The sequence below is a fragment of the Poromitra crassiceps genome (assembly GCF_964638095.1).
Source record: "Poromitra crassiceps genome assembly, chromosome: 15".
Taxonomy (NCBI): Eukaryota; Metazoa; Chordata; class Actinopteri; order Beryciformes; family Melamphaidae; genus Poromitra; species Poromitra crassiceps.
Window position 1 is genome coordinate 44749446 of NC_139634.1, and position 17711 is coordinate 44767156.

The 17711-nt window shown below is 41.8% G+C and overlaps 1 protein-coding gene across 1 annotated transcript in view; it reads left to right on the forward strand.

Annotated features, from left to right (window-relative positions):
• LOC310790578 (trafficking protein particle complex subunit 11-like) overlaps window positions 1-10875 on the forward strand; it is a 49365-nt gene extending 38490 nt beyond the window's left edge. Inside the window, exons 25-30 of the mRNA XM_083652286.1 lie at window positions 2059-2215; window positions 4741-4852; window positions 5712-5803; window positions 6340-6473; window positions 7782-7949; window positions 10388-10875. Coding sequence (XP_083508412.1) covers window positions 2059-2215; window positions 4741-4852; window positions 5712-5803; window positions 6340-6473; window positions 7782-7949; window positions 10388-10432 — 708 coding nt within the window. The 3' untranslated portion in view covers window positions 10433-10875. The remainder of the gene's footprint in view (window positions 1-2058; window positions 2216-4740; window positions 4853-5711; window positions 5804-6339; window positions 6474-7781; window positions 7950-10387) is intronic.
• Window positions 10876-17711: the final 6836 nt, after the last annotated feature.

The window sequence follows — 17711 nt, forward strand, 5'->3', positions numbered from 1 at the left end:
ATTGTGACAGTGATGTGTCATAACTGATGATGTCATCAGTGATGTCATAAGAGCAAAATCATCTTATGACATCACTGATGACATCATCAGTCTTATGACCTCACTGATGACATCAGTGATGTCACAATGCCTCCTATGATATCAGTGGGACAAAAATGTAAACAAACAAACAAACATTGCCCACTTGCTGGGGCACACACACACACACACACACACACACACACACACACACGCACAAAATTAAGGGGCACACACACACACACATGTAAACTTAAGGACAATAACATTTTGTGAGCAACACACCCACGCACGCCAATAGAGGAGGCGAAGCCACGCAGCAGCCGAGCTTCATTATGCAAGCTGCAGGGCGAGGCCACGCAGCAGCCGAGCTGCGTATGCAAGCTGCAGGGCGAGGCCACGCAGCAGCCGAGCTGCGTATGCAAGCTGCAGGGCGAGGGCACGCAGCAGCCGAGCTGCGTATGCAAGCTGCAGGGCGAGGGCACGCAGCAGCCGAGCTGCGTATGCAAGCTGCAGGGCGAGGGCACGCAGCAGCCGAGCTGCGTATGCAAGCTGCAGGGCGGGAATAGCGACTAGGAATTGAGTGTGCCAGATGCCTAGTTGTTAAAATGTGCTGAAAATGTTCAAAAAGTAGTGATAATATGCTCAATAATAATAAGTTATAAGTTTTATATTGAAAACTCAGATTCACCATGTTTTTCAAAGCACTGTAATCACGGTAACACGGTTTATCATTAAACTGGTAATCATTTCATCCCTAGTCTCAGATGAGAAAGCGATTGCTTGTGTTACCATGTATTCACACTAGGGGTGTCAGGATTCGATTTGACTTTCAATTTAAACTACTCCTTAAAGTACTCGTTTGCCAGAGGTAATAACTTATGCAGTAATAATAATAACTCAAACTGCAAAACAAAAGACAGTGGCTTTTTGCAGGTGAAGAAACTCAAGCTGTTGTTTTAAAGTACCGGTACCCTTCTGCCATCTAGTGGTTGCCTGGGTCCAGACCTTCCAATCCGCCCACTCCACTGAGTTGAGTTGTGGCTGCTTCTGCTTTAGCATCATGCTATGCAACAGGGATTTCTTGGAGTGAAAAAAGGATTAGCCTATCAGCGTAGGTGACTAATGTTTAGCCAATCAGTGTCAATAAACAGCACAAACACATCATGAGTGATAAGAGATCATTATTCATTTAGCCTATGTTTCTTTTAGATTTTAAATAAATAGGCCTACAGATTTTGGAAATTTAGACTGAGCTTACACATTACTTCCACTCGCAAAAAAGACATGCAGGTTTTATTGAGTTTATAAACTACTATAGGCTCGTGGAGGCAGAAACTGCTGTTCAAAGAAATCAAATGACTGATGTGAATAAAAGTGGTAACGTTAGACAGTCCTTCAGTACCAGACTAATATCCAACACGGATTTTGATTCTGACATACAGTAAAGCTCCGCTATAATTAATACACTTTGATGTGCGCTTTGAATGAATGTGGAAATAGGCGTGTCTGGCGCTGTCCATATTGCATTGTGATTGGCTAGTTCTTATAAACCACGCCTCTTTCGTGGGCACGAGCTCCTGTGCACGAGCATTTTCATGTGCACGAGCTCAGAGCTGGATAGGGAAATCCTAAATTGACAGACCCAGCTGATAACCTCCTTTGTGGTATCTTTTAGCTCAATTGCGATTGTCTGGTTCAGTCAAACCAGATCAAGGGTACAGGCCCTAGCTCAGACAAGTGGCTCATTTATAAACAGCCTCTCAGAGCCAATCAGGACACTGCTATTTCACATTTTCCCAGGTTGGTCCAGCCTACATTATTTAACCCTTTACTGGCTGTTTATGATGAGAATTTGTCATTTCTATTGGGTCACCTGTGACTAGTCAACTACCTTTTGGGAGAAGTCGATGACTGGGTGTGAATGCCCTAGTTTACAGGGTGAGTCATTGGATTGGGTGATGGCAGGGATCACTTCTGTCTTGATGACTGATTTAATGAATTAAATTATTATGATTATATCTGCTTGTATCTTTGAAGTTTGAGCCGTTGGAGCGGGTAGCAGTGGACATCCCCTTCCTGTTGATGAGCGACCTGCTGTCGTCGTCTCCTTGGCCCCTCCTGCTGGCCGCCTCCTCTCTGCAGCTGGTTACCATGACGAGCAGCACCCCCCAGCTCCACTCACAGCTACAACAAGGTATCTGTTTATTTTATATATCTTATATCTTATATATATATATATATATATATATATATATATATATATAATTTATTTGTTCATTTATTTATAATGATCCCCATTAGCTGACGCCTAGATGACAGCTAGTCTTCCTGCGGTCCAAGACAACAACACATGCTACATGACAGACATACAAAGAAAATGAAATCAAATACAAAGAATCAAAAGCAACACACTAACGAATAAGAATAAAACATCCATCTATCCATCCATCTTCAACCGCTTATCCGGGGTCGAGTCGCGGAGGTAGCAGTTCCAGCAGGGGACCAGCAGGGGACCCCAGACTTGCCTTTCCCCGGCCACATTAGCCAGCTCTGACTGGGGGATCCCGAGTCGTTCCCAGGCCAGCGTGGAGATATAATCTCTCCACCTAGCCCCTCGCTCTGCCCCGTGGTCTCCTCCAAGCTGGACGTGCCTCCAGGAGGGATCCTTACCAGATGCCCCAACCACCTCAACTGTCTCATTTTCTATGCAAAGGAGCAGCGGCAGAATTAAAAGGGGGTGGGGGGAAACAAGGATTAAAAAATGCACACACACACACACACACACACACACACACACACATATATATATATATACACACAGAACCGTTCCAAAAAATTTGAATATCATGGAAATACCATGGATGACCGTGAGCTTCAGCGGATTGTCAAGCAAAGACGATTCAAAAATTTGGCAGAGATTCAGAGGGAGTGGACTGAGGCTGGAGTCAGTCATAACCAGAGATGGGAAGTAACGAAGTACAAATACTTCGTTACTGTACTTAAGTAGATTTTTCGAGTATCTGTACTTTACTTGAGTATTTAATTTTCTGACGACTTTTTACTTTTACTCGTTACATTTTAACACAAGTATCTGTACTTTTACTTGTGTACATTTTCAAAACAGGTTCGTTACTTTTGTTTAAATGCACGATAATGTAATTTAAAAACGAGTAGAAAACGGGAGAACGGAGCAGAAGTAATAGACGAGTTTCCCAGCGCTGCTGATAAAAGCTCATTCCAGCTCCGCCAATAGTATGACTTGGCACTCCTCCGGGGCGTGGACAAAGAAGAGAAACACGGATTTTCTCTGAGGGGAGACACACGCAGATATTAGGAGCCGTGCAGACAGCCAGCACTTATTAGCGCTCGTCTTTTTGCAATTCATTCTCTATAAGTACGCGCTTAGCGCGCATCTCTTTCAAGAAGCATTTCATCGCGTTTAAAAGCTGGTGGTGGTTTTTTAGCGCAGCGCTCTGGGCGCTGAAAGCTGAGGAAAAGTTTAACAGGAAAAGCGCCCTGCTCCTCTTCACTCCTCCCACCTCGAGTCTTCTCCCAGGAGAGGAGGATTTTCATCTCGCTCCTTCCAGAGTTGCCAATAATCTGGCTTTTCCAAGCGTTATTTTTTAAATAACCGCATGGCCCCTTATGGTGTTGTTCTAACACATACATTCAGTTTGTGCACTGTCAACATTCAGCTAATATGGAATATGGTGGTGTTCTAACACCAGAGACAGTTCTGTCTTAATAATAAACCTTGAATTTGTGAATGTGATCAACCTGTGGACATTCAGTTCCTTATCCATTAGGTATCAGTATCATATCAGTCTCGAGTATTGTGATTCTGCACTTTGTAAGGGACACCTTGTATCCAGCAGTTAAACTTGTCTAACTATTTGCACATTTATATATCATGGAAATATTAATGAGGGAGGACTAGATATGATTTTAATGGGGGTTTTTTGTGTGGAAAAACCATAGCACACTATTTAAAGTAGAGTTTTAAGATGTGTAAAACATTTGTAGGGGATCTTTTATCCTCAAATTATATTCTATGATGTGAGGTTCAGTCATTCAGAAAGATACAGTAAAAATACTTTTACTTTTACTCGTTTACTTTTACTTGAGTAAAATAATTGAATCAGTACTTCTACTTTTACCAGAGTAGTTTTTACACAAGTAACTGTACTTCTACTCAAGTACAGAATGTCAGTACTTTTCCCATCTCTGGTCATAACTGAGAAGTAACTGCTGATTTTCTTCACACTATTCTAATTTCTTGAAATACTGTTTTGGGGGTTTTGTGGAGCTGTAGGCCAAAATTATGAAAAATGAAACAAATCAAGGCTAGAAATATTTCACTTTGTGTGTAATGAATCTATAATCTATGTCTGTGTGTGTGTGTGTGTGTGTATGTATGTATATATATATATATATATATATATATATATATATATATATATATATATATATATATATATATATATGCTTCATTGCAAAACTACCTAGATTTTGTTGATGTCGGGGCACACTATATGATCTTTAGGTATATTATTAAGGCTGGGGTTCACGTCAGTGCCTGATCACCTTGTCACGGATTATTTTCCAATAATTATCGTCTCGTGTGTGTGTGTGTGTGTGTGTGCGCGCGTGTGTGTGTGCGTGTGTGTGCATGCGTGTGTGTGCATGTGTATGTGTGTGTGTGTGTGTGTGTGCGTGCAGTGGTTCTACAGACAGGCGAGTGTGCCAGCGAGTGTTTCTGTCTCCAGTGTCCACCGGTCACCAACGGCAACAACACTGTGGCTACAGGACAGTACTTGATATCATGGAGGAGGTACACACACACTCACACATACTGTACATACTGTATGCACATGAAAATGCACAAAACACATTTCTAGATCATGTATCAAGAGATAGACCATAATATATCCTCCCTTTGTCCATGCTTGGCTGTATCAACTCGGTTAAGATGGTTCCACTATCTTTGTCAAAACATTCCCATCTTCCTTACATCGGCTTTCTTCAAAGATCTGGACTCCATAATTCTGTTCTACATCTGGAACTATAAGAACCATAGAATTTCAAAAATTCACTTGCAAAAAGCCAAGTCTGAAGGAGGGCTGACCTTACCAGTGTTTAGGCGCTGCTACTGGGCTGCCAATGTTTTGGCGGCAAGGGACGCCTGTGGCTAAAACTGGAGGTCAGCTCTAATGCCAACTCCTCCCTGCCAGCCATGTTATTTTCTAAGCTAGAGACGCCTAGGGCTTTAAATAATTTAGCTTTTATTATGAAAAACTCTGTCAGGATCCTGAGCCAGGTTAGGGGCATTTTGAGTATATACCAGATGTTTCTGTTCATACAGAAAACAATCAACTGCACCAAAGATGGATCTATCCCAACAGATCATCTTATCAAAACAGTGCATAGTCAATGAGGGGAGAGACAGAGCACATAGAGACAGAGCACATAGAGACAGAGCACATAGAGACAGAGCACATAGAGACAGAGCACATAGTTAACGAGGGGAGAGACAGAGCACATAGAGAAGTCCCACTGAGGCTGGATTTGAATTTTTTCATGTTTTTATTCTTTTGCAACAGAATTGATAACCTTGTTTTAAAGACCCATGAGACATGTTTGATACAGTTAAAAAACAGCATGTGAACTTTATTGTACCCTTCTGTTAACAGACAGTCGTCCGGTCCAGACAGTCCTCTGGTCCAGACCACAGTGACTCTGCCTCATGTCATGCTGGAGACGGTCCCTCTATACGTCCATGCTGGTCAGTATACACACATTTGTTCATTGAATACACACATCACACATAGGTCAATTGAATATGTTGCTGCAATGAATAGTTTTTACACTTCATGTCCGTATGCCTACTGCCTATAGATTATACTATACTATACTATTCTATATTATACTATAATATACTATAATATACTATATTATACTATTATACTATACTATACTATCTACTGCCTAGCCATTTATGACACGTTATGCTTATGTAGAAATGTTGCAAATACATGCCAGATATTGAGTCAAACTCACAAAAAGACGTTTCAACACTTGATACATTTGCCGTTAGTTATCTTCCTACTTCTTATCTCTGTATATTGATGTAACCGCTACGCTGCATACAGACACTAAGACAAATTCCTCGTATGTAACTTGCATACTGTGGCAATAAAAGTGATTCTGATTCTGATATATTAACCATATTTCCATATGCCTGTGTATGTGTGTGTGTGTGTGTGTGTGTGTGTGTGTGTGTGTGTGTGCGCGTGCGTGCGTGTCTGTGTGTGTGCGAAGAGCTGCCATCGTTTGGGCGGGTCAGAGAGTCTCTGGCGGTGCGGTACCACATCCAGAACAGAACGTCTCTGGTCCAGGAGGTGGAGATGGCTGTGGAACCCTCTGATGCCTTCATGTTCTCTGGACTCAAACAGGTGAGCTGAGACTCCAGTCCACTGTTAAAGGGACAGTTCACCCTAAAATCCAAAAGTGCTATTTATCTATAGTGCCTTCTCTCCAATACAATGGAACTGGATGGCACTCGGCTTGTTGTGCTCAAAGCACACACAAAATACATTTCAAAAACTCAACAGCAACGTCTCTTTCCAGAAATCATGACCCGGTTGCTCAAGATAATGCACAGACCTTGTTTAATGTCGGAACTATTGTCTTTCAACCAAACTACACCCACTAGCTGCTAGCTAGTTCCTACATGAAACTGCAGCTACCAGCAGCTAGCTAGCAGCTAGTGGGTGTAGTTTGGTTGAAAGTGGTAAATGGTAAATGGCCTGCATTTATACAGCGCTTTTATCCAAAGCGCTTTACAGTCAGTAGGTACATTCACCCATTCATACACCGATGGTGGCAGGCTGCCACGCAGGGTGCTGGCACACCAACGGGAGCAATTTGGGGTTCAGTATCTTGCCCAAGGACACTTCGACATGCAGACTGGAGGAGGCGGGAATCGAACCACCGACCTCTTTCATTCAAAGTGATTAGTGACGACCCGCTCTACCTCCTGAGCTACAGCCGCCCCCAACAAGAAAATTGTTCCTACATGAAACTGCTTACAATAAGGTATGTGGATTACCTTGAGCAACCAGGATATGATTTCTGGAAAGAGACATTCCTGTTGAGTTTTTCAAACTTTTCAGGGAGAAACAAAGTTACGGTGGACTGTTTTTTAACATTTCAGAAAGTCCAAAGCCACTTTTGAACTGACATTGAATGGATTATGCTACATCATAACAGACGACAGCATTATGCTACAGCATAACAGACGACAGCATTATGTTACCAAATCTGCTTCCATCCTAAATTGGGCGAAATTGGTCTCAAATTGGATCTGGATTGTTGTCATCCTGCAGTAATTTAGTCACAAATAAATACATGGACAGAAAGATGCATTAAACTGTGTGTCTGCGTGCTGACGTGCTCTTGTGTGTGTGTGTGTTCAAGATTCAAGATTCAAGATTCAAGATTCAAGATTGGGGTGGGGGGGAGGAGGGAGGGGGGGGTGATGGGGGGGAGGAGAGGGGGAGAGGGGTGGGAGAGGGGGGGGGGGGGAGGAGGGGAGGCGCTCTGGCAGAGGGGTCGAACCTAGCGTAGAACGCGTTGAGTTCGTCCGGTAGGGTGGGTGACGTGCTGGGGTTCTGTCGTTTCACCTCTTTGTGTGTGTCTGTGTCTGTGTGTACTTGTGTGTGTGTGTGTGTGTGTGTGTGTGTGTGTGTGTGTGTGTACAGGTGCGTCTGCGTATCCTGCCCGGCTCCGAGCAGCAGATGCTGTATAACTATTACCCTCTGATGGCCGGGTATCAAACCCTCCCCCAGCTGAACATCAGCCTGCCCCGCTGCCCCACCGCCAGCCCACACACACTGCGCCGCTTCCTGCCACAACGCATCTTTGTCAAGGTACACACACACACACACACACACACACACACACAGAGTGTGGCACTTCCTGCCCCAACCTATCTTTGTCAAGGTACACACACACACACACACACACACACACACACACACACACACACACACACACAAACACACACACACACACAGTGTGGCGCTTCCTGCCCCAACGCATCTTTGTCAAGATACACACACACACACACACACACACACACACACACACAAACACACACACACACACACAGTGTGGCGCTTCCTGCCCCAACGCATCTTTGTCAAGGTACACACACACACACACACACACACACAAACACACACACACACACAGTGTGGCGCTTCCTGGCCCAACGCATCTTTGTCAAGGTACACACACACACACACACACACACACACACACACACACACACACACACACACACAGAGTGTGGCACTTCCTGCCCCAACGTATCTTTGTCAAGGTACACACACCCACCCACACACACACACACACACACACACACAGTACGGCGCTTCCTGTCCCAACGCATCTTTGTCAAGGTACACACACACACGCACACACGCACGCACACACACACACACACACACACACCAACCCCACCCAGGGCTTCAGCCATAACACCTCTTTCTAATATATACATTACACACACTTAGAAGGCTGTGCGCCCCCTGGTGAGTAGCCTTTGTACCACCGCAGTTTGGTGTTTAATTAAAGCCCCATTAAGCAACTTTTCCAAGTTTTGCTATTGGGGAAACAGCGTCCTCTGGGTGCAATAGCATCGTTATCGATATCGCCGTTCAAAGTCAACAAAACACAGTGCCAGAAAGCTCCATGTACATGTTGTGACATCGGGTACTCACCACGTGATGAAATAATAATCCATTCTTACGTGAAACGTCATTTTCGTAGCAAATCCACAGGAGTTACTTCCTTGTTTTCATGAACACAACGCTCCCGCTGTAGAGCGCATGCGCGCATCTTGCCTCCAGGACGCAGGCACAAAACTGCTTAGTCCCAGGAGAGGCCTTTGGAGGGCGGTGTGTGACCAATAGAGGTGACATTTCACTGTACCATCAATGACTAAAGAGCTGTTATATTAACTCATTGAGTGCCATGGACGTCTTTCGACGTCCAATTAAATAGTGACGTAGAGTGCCACGGACGTCTTTCGACGTCCAATGCGTTTTTTGACGGTGGGACGTCGATCAAAGCCTTCCGCAGCTCCTGTACAACTATTGTAGCTATTGGAGGTCTATAACCTATTTTACAGAACCCTTAGGTGGCGAAAGTGCTCTCCAGGTTAACAGAAAGGCAGAGAAAAACAGAGAATAAGTCGTTGGGGAAACGGAAATCGCATCGCATCCGTATGCATCGATATGCATGAAGCGTTTTAACGTTAGATGTGCCTGCAGCAGGCAGCAGCCAATCTGCTCCCACAATTGAGCTCCTCCATGTCCGCTGCGACAGGCTGTCGCCGACAGCCCATTCGCATGATCAGCCGTTATTATTCTCAACTGGAAGCATACAGTAGTAGCCGGTGACAAACACACGCGGAAAAAGCTGGATGTCGCCGACGCGCACTCACAGTGCAGAGCAAACTCAGCAGAGAGCCACCTCCCATAAGGAGGAGTGTGCAGTTGAGGCGGGGCGGGGCGGGGGGGGGGGCACGCAGAGCAGCACACAACACTGACCCAGACAGACCCAGGCAGCAGGACAGGGTTGGCAAACGCAAGCCAGAATATCCGATGCCCACCAGCAGCAAATCAAGACCAGCAAGAAGCTGCAACCAGCAGCGCACGCAGGGGCCAGCGCTGCTGGTTGCAGCTAAAAATATTATTCTGCCAAACAAAATTCCCTGGCCTTCACTGTTTTATTGAAGGAAATTATTTTTGAGGTGTGACTACATCAGAAAATTAGCTTCAGAGTCAGTGATGTGTTTGAAATGTTTAATTTCACAAAAGGGCCATTATCTCAGCTTCTAGAAAAAAACTGCTCTTTTTTGTTAAATCAAGCTATCTTCTCCGGCTGATAACTAAAGAACGGAAAATGATATCAATAAACCTGTTTTTGCTGATGATAGAAAAGAGTCTCATCGTTCTTTTTGCGTGTTCATTGTTTACATAGTAATATCACACAATATTCTGTGGGCCTCGAGAAATCACTGAAAAAAGCTCTGAAACTCTGGCACTGGGAGCGTCCGTTCTCCAAAAGTGGCTGGCACTCAATGAGTTAAGGTGAAAAGGTTATTGATTGGGGCTTTAATACTGCAGGCCATTTGGTAAAAATTTAATTGCGGACCATCTATGTATACACTTTCATACTCCATAATGTACACACACATACACAGAAACAAAGTCGATTTCACATCTTAATGAGTAATAAAATGGCAGATGCTGATTGGTTGGATTTGTATTTGCATGTTTGTTTTTTGTTTGTTTTTCAGCCTCAGGGTCGACAGTTGGACGATGATTCCATCGCCGCCGCCTGAGATCAACACATTGACAGGGGCGTGGCTTTTCCTGAGATCATTCTTCAACAGCAGTGTTACAGTAACATGACAGTTAATCATTATTCTAACAGCAGCGTTACAGTAACATGACAGTTAATCATTATTCTCCTGTGTGATTCCTCTAAGATGACGTTAACACAATTTGTTTCATGTTTTTCTGTAAAAGCAGAATTGTTGAAAGTCAGCCGAGACAGGAGACATTTGATTCCAGTATTTGTGTTCTGATTAATAAGTAATAAATGGACGTGATCATGACTGAACACTGATCATTGAACTGATACACTGCCTGTGTGAGTGTATCAATCATGCATGTATCAATATGTATCAATCAGATGTTAATTATATCAAAAGTTGAGCCTACTTGAGTGTGATATTACTAATGCTTAACATTTAAACTTGAATGTCATTAGAGTTTAATTAAATATAAATGATGTAAAATATGCCCTAACTTGACCTTACATTTGTGTGTTAAGTTTGTTTTCACTGGGCGCTTGTTACATTGTGGAGGTTGTCTTGAAAAAGCCATAGTTAACTTTGTTTCACCAGTACTAATTGCTTTCAGGAATGCTAACAAGTAACACATATTCCCAATATTGAGTAGTACCTGGAAAAGAAAAAAACAAGAGAATAAAATGTTAAAAGGTGTTATTGATAACATCAAACATCAAAGACATGTATGTTAGGGTTAATACTCCTGTCAGTGCCCCTGACCAAGGCAATGGCGAAAGAACTGGAGTTGGTCCCTGGTCGCTGCACTGCGGCTGCCCACTGCTCCTAGTTCTAGGAAGGTTCCTACTAGAGGATGGGTCAAATGCAGAGGATGAATTTCCCCATGGGGATAAATAAAGGATAACTTAACTTAAATTAACTTAACTTAACATTCAACATTGATAACTTTCTAGATGTCAGACTCCCCCTTCCATTGCATTCACATCACAGCACAGTTGTTGCTCAGAAACAGAACCTAGCCAGGTAAACCAGCCCATCACGTGAACTCACATTTCATTTGGTTCTGTGAGATGGTCTGACCCCAAGCTTTCTCTCAGTGTATCGCAGTGGGCGGGTGTACTTGCCTTGACAGACAACTCCTTCAGCCAATCAGCGTTGGATCCAGTCAAACCCAAATCCACTCGGGAGAACGGCAAAAACATATTTTCCACCGAGAAACTCTGCTGTTGCGGCGATACTCCTGTACTTGTTTAATTGTTCTTATTGAGTCTATTTCTGCAATAACTGCACTTTATGGCTGTTTAAACTAGGCAAACGCTGACATTACTCCTCCAGGTGGACAGGCAAGGAGGCGGCCATTACTGTTTTGTTAGTGCACTGCTAGTGGCGTTCCTGATTGGCCAACTTGCGCTGTCATTCACAGGGCACTGAGCGCAGTCGCTGATTGGCTCATCCACTTTGCAGCTTCTGCTCAACACCCTCCCAGGCCTTGGGGCCAGACGGTCTCGCAGAACCAAATGAAATGTGAGTTCACGTGATGGGCTGGTTTACCAGGCTAGTTTTGGTTTATTGCCTGTAGATTCAAGAAACAATTAATATCAACCTCAGAAACACAGACATAAACAGAACAGTTCATTTTGAGCCAGACATTTCTTTCAATTATTAATTCAGCATCATAATATATAGGGTGGAGACTCTGGAGACGATGTGCCATCGGCACACTTTTTTTTTGGGTGTGACCAAACTCATGCCGAAATTTGGCACTGCACTCTGTCGGGTCCCCTGCAGCGCATCCCCCAGGTTTGAAGTCGATCTGATCGACGGCTTTTGAGATACTTGTTTTGTGTGTGTTGCCAGTAGTTGGCACTATGACTATGCACGTACCAGAATGTGGCACTGCACTCTGTCGGGTCCACAGCTGCGCACTCCCCAAGTTTGAAGTCGATTGGATCGACGGTTCTCGAGATGAACTGCTTTTTGTGTTGGCAGTAGGTGGTACTATTTGTCTGAAATTCAGCACTGCACTCATCGGGTTCCCGGCGGCGTACTCCCCAAGTGTGTGTGTGTGTCTTGTATATATATGTGTGTATATACAGTACATTATATATATATATATATATATATATACCGTAATTTCTGTTTGTTACATATATAAGCCGCACCGGACTATAAGCCGCAGGTTTTTTAATGTTTTTTTTTTTTTTTTTTTTTTATTATATTGTGTTTTAATGTTTAATTACCATATGTAAGGGTTCATGCACAGAGGGGATTGTCGGGAAAGAGATGGCTGTTTGAGGAAGCTCCCATTTATTAACATTTCAACAAAACAACATAACACAACCTGTGTTTTTTTTTACAGTGCACACAGTGTCCGCGGTGTGGTGAAAAGAGGGCAAGAGAGGAAATTAAAACAGAAGTGGATTTATAGTTAGAAAGAGTGCTAAAGAAGAGAGGATTCCGTTTTTTTTTTTTTTTTTTTTTTTTTCGAAAAAATCCATAGATAAGCCGCACCGTTATATAAGCCGCAGGGCCAAAAAACGGGGGAAAAGCCGCGGCTTATAGTCCGAAATTTACGGTATATATATATATATATATACACACACACATACAGTATATATACATATATAATTCCACACCTTTCTAAAGGCTTAGTGGATGTATCATTTTTTCCAAATTATTTGTTATCAATAGTAGGGCATTCACGACTAGTGAATTTTACTAGTCGACTAGTGGTCCCTAAAGGTAGTCGACTAGTCGACTAACCGTTTAAAAATATATATATATATATATATTTTTTTTTATCTTTAAGAAATAACATGAGATATTTACACGACATACATGGACTATCATATCCCATATCCCCCACAAAGAACGTCAAAACACAACAAAACAAAACAAGAAAACTGCACAAGATACACAATAATCCAAGAACAAACAAGACTATTGGACAAACAACCAAACAAAAACAATGCATTCAGCTCCTATCCTGATAAGCCTAATGACACTGGGGTAAAAAGTTCTTAAAGTCAAACTCTGTATGTGGTTGCCATATTTTGGGGATGTCTAAGAATCTGCCTTTGCTCTTGTAGTAAATGTTATCCAACGTATGGTAGCTTGAGAGTTCATTCCACCAGTGAACTACAGCTGGGGGATTCCAATTTAAAGCTATGCATTTCCTAGCTGCCAACAGGGCAAGATCTACTGTATGTATTTACTTTGAATGCATTGTTTTTGTTTGGTTGTTTGTCCAATAGTCTTGTTTGTTCTTGGATTATTGTGTATCTTATGCAGTTTTCTTGTTTTGTTTTGTTGTGTTTTGATGTTCTTTGTGGGGGATATGGGATATGATAGTCCATGTATGTCGTGTAAATACCTCATGTTCTTTCTTAAAGATTAAAAAAAATAATAATAATAATTTTTTGCTAAAACGACTAGTCGACTACTAAGCACAGTGTCAACTAGTGGTTTTACTAGTCGACTAGTCTGTGAATGCCCTAATCAATAGTAGAACCTTTAAATGTCATGACTAAAGTGTGATGAGTGGATCACACTTGGAGTGGTGGAGATCATATTGCAGTGAATGACTGTAACGGTACGTATCTTAGCCACAAAGAAGCTGATGTTTATTAAAGCATTAAAATTAGTCCACAGTTTCATTGGCTTAGGAGTGGATGTAAGTTTAACGACTTTATTGTGCTATCCTTGAGTTATTTTGTACTGTTGTTGGTGTATCGTATGTATGTGTGTATATATATATATATATATATATACATACATACATACATCTCGAATAAATTCGTTCATTCATTAAACAACAACAATTAGTTAAAAAAATTCAACAAAAGGGTTTTCAATGGATTCTGGCATGTTAAATAACATATTAAAAATTGGGGTTGTATAGGTAGAAGGGGCATTTTACCTCCTCCATATTAGCAAGAATGCTAGCCCTCTATCATCAGAGCTGTTAAAGTTTTTCATATCTGTTTATTGAATGTGTGTCCCACTGTGGACTTTATTTTTGGCGTATTGGGCACAGGCAGTGTTCCACTCACTGGTACAGTATATACTGTATATATGTATCGGCCTGGTGGAGAGACCGAGAATAATATGTAGGCTACATTAAATAATTAGACAGCACCAACAAGGGCTCATAACACATCATGTATCTGGACCTGGTGCCATGTTTGCATTGAGCCACCTATGTGGACCTCCTATCCTATGTGTCTTTTTCTCATGAGATGAAAGGTGAGAACTTTGAACTAACTTTTGTGCAAATCTCTCTTATATGACTGTATACGTTTTCTTGGTTTCTCAAGAAAATAAACAATCTAATAGCCAGCCAGTCTTTCAATACCTTTTTTTAATCAAGTCTTTTCAGTGTCTGTCTCCTATTTCAGTCCTGAAGCTGTGAACATGGACCAGGTTTATTTGTAATCTGTAGGCTATGTTGGAAATATCTGAGCCAATTATGAGCATAGCACGCGAGACTAGTGGGGATATCCTACTGAGTGAATCTAATTCCTTAAAGCAATTATTTGGATCACAGCTTGGATACTACTAGTGACCAAAAGTTACAAACTAAACATTTAAAATATTTTAATTCATTTAGCAATTGTATCTTTTTCAGCCGTGAAGATGTGTTGAGGCTTTCTGCTGGTGCTGAAACAGCAACAAAACCCAGTTAACCATGATAGGGCTGTGACCTCTGACCTGGTATGGTTGACTGGGCACTGTGAAACATTAATCTATATGTTTTTCTTCAAACTCTTAACTGCCATATAATAATCTATGGGCCTAACCGCTAAGCGCTCCCTTCGCTCCTCCACCAGTGCAGGACGCCTCGCCCCTCCCTCGCTTCAGGGGCTCAAAAGTCGCTCATCCCGATCTCGACTCTTCTCGTCCCTGGCACCTCAATGGTGGAACGAGCTTCCACCTTCGGTCAGGACAGCTGAATCACTGCCGATCTTTCGGAAAAGACTAAAGACACACCTTTTCAGGCTCCATCTGGGCCCTTCTTGATCTAACTTCTTTCTCTATCTTTCTAAAAAAAAAAAAAAACTAAACTAAACTTGTACCACTGTTCCTTCAGAGGTTGTAGTTGTCATAGACTGTGTTGCATAGTTGATTGCTCTATTGCTGACAAAAATGTGTTATTGTAAGTCGCTTTGGATAAAAGCGTCTGCCAAATGACGTAAAGTAATGTAAATGCTAAAAACAGCCGACTTTGGCAACAAAACAAAAAAGTCATTTAGAAATTGCTGAAAAATAATCCAAAGGTCTGATTTGGGTGTAACAAATTGTCTTCCCACAACCTCAGTTGGCTTTCTAAAAATGGGAAGATTATTTTCATGGTTGTGACCCTGATTCTCTTTTGGAAATTAAATGTATTTTGATCTATTTTAACCAGGTTTGGCATTCCTTGTTTATTTTTGTTTTTTTTGTGTGTTGTGGTTATGTTGTATATTGTTAGTTGCTGTTTTTTGTTTATCTGCTGTTGTGCTATATTATTTCTTGCTGTTTTTTCCCTTTTATTGTTAGCTTTTACCTTTGATAATTTCATCATCCTAGATGACAGTGATACTGTTGCCCCTGCTTGCTTTTTGTCACCAACATGACATTTAAAACTCAATAAATACGAAGTACGAATAGTAATAATTGGTCAAAAACATAATAATATAATAATAACCCAAAGGAAAATTGTGTAGTTGCAGTAACAGATTACATCATTGGGTGGCGCTTTTTGTTAGTCTGAGTTGCTGCAACAGGTTGTACTCCTAGTCTATCTTTTGACCAGTAATGTAACGACTGAGTAAAAGTTACACAAGTTGTATGTATATACATACTGTATATACATATGTGTATATATATATATATATATATATATATATATATATATATATATATATATATATATATATATAGAATATAGTGTCGCGGAGAGCAGGCATTGTATAGCGGTATGAGAAAATCCAAACCATGTTTTCATCAAGATGACCAAAACAGCCAAACAGACACCTGGTATTAACATGTGTTTTCTGTCATCAGATTGCAATCAGATTGTGTTTTATCACTAGAAAGTACAGGTGTAAACACCCCCAAAACGCATTGAAGAAGGATTGCAATCTGATCGGCCAAACCACCTCCGGAGGTGGTCAGGGATGCATTGTGTACACATTGAACACAAGTGTAAATGTAATGTGTCCTCCCAATCTGGATACAGAAACTTTATGCGGATTGAGAGGACACCCATTTCTGCCATCAGATTGCAATCTGATGGCAGAAAACACATTTTAATGCCAGGTGTAAATGGCCTCAGAATGTTTCAATGAATGTGTTGGAATATAAAGAGGAAATGCCTGAATGAAGGTGATGTTGGTGGTTTTTACTGTCTTAGCTCTCTTCTGTTAAAGTCCTTTGAACTTTCAAACTGGACTGACTGGACCTGGATTTGTTTGAATGTCACGAGAACACATTTTGCTCGTCCGTTTTACTTTGGGTATAACCCCTTGTCCATGTGGTTTTGAGGTTGGGCCACATTGTGGGGGAGGTTGAACAGGCATGACTCAGACACTTTCTCCTCTGTTCTCTCCCTCCTCCCATCCTGTCCTGTGAAGTTATGTTCATAGATCTGATTTGCATACAGTTCCTATCTGCCAGTGTCACTGCCACCAGAGGCACCTCCAGTCTTTCCAGCGGGTGCACTCTGCCCTGACAGGAGCTGGACTGAAGCATAGCCCACTGCTTCTACTGGGACTGAAGTGGACTCTGAGAAGACCTCTCTCTCTGCAACTCTCCTTAGGAATACTTCACCGGGTATGGTTGTAACACATTTAGTTTATATAACTCAGAGTTTTGGAGTTAGATCTCTCAAATGGTCTGCTACAAATATCTATCACTTTAACCCCTATTATCATATCACAGACTTCATGCATTGATGTCACATATACAAGGAGGGCCATTGTTACAACCTAAGTTCTAACACTACCAGGGTGAGTTGAGTTGTAGCAACAATCGTACAGTAAAGAAGCGCCCATGTCATGCAATTTGCATTAGATTAACTTGAATGAAAATTGTATGACTTTAAATAACATCATGACTGTCAATCATTGTGTGTGTGTGTGTGTGTGTGTGTGTGTGTGTGTGTGTGTGGTTGTCTTTTTAACAAAAATAACTGCAATATCAGTTAATTAAAGTTAAATAATTTATAAGCAATTAAAACTTGAAACATAGTGTTCCAGGAACACTTTATAATAATGTTTTTATTTTCCAGTGTCTGCGCGTTTGTTTTCTCTGTGCATTGTTCTTAAAA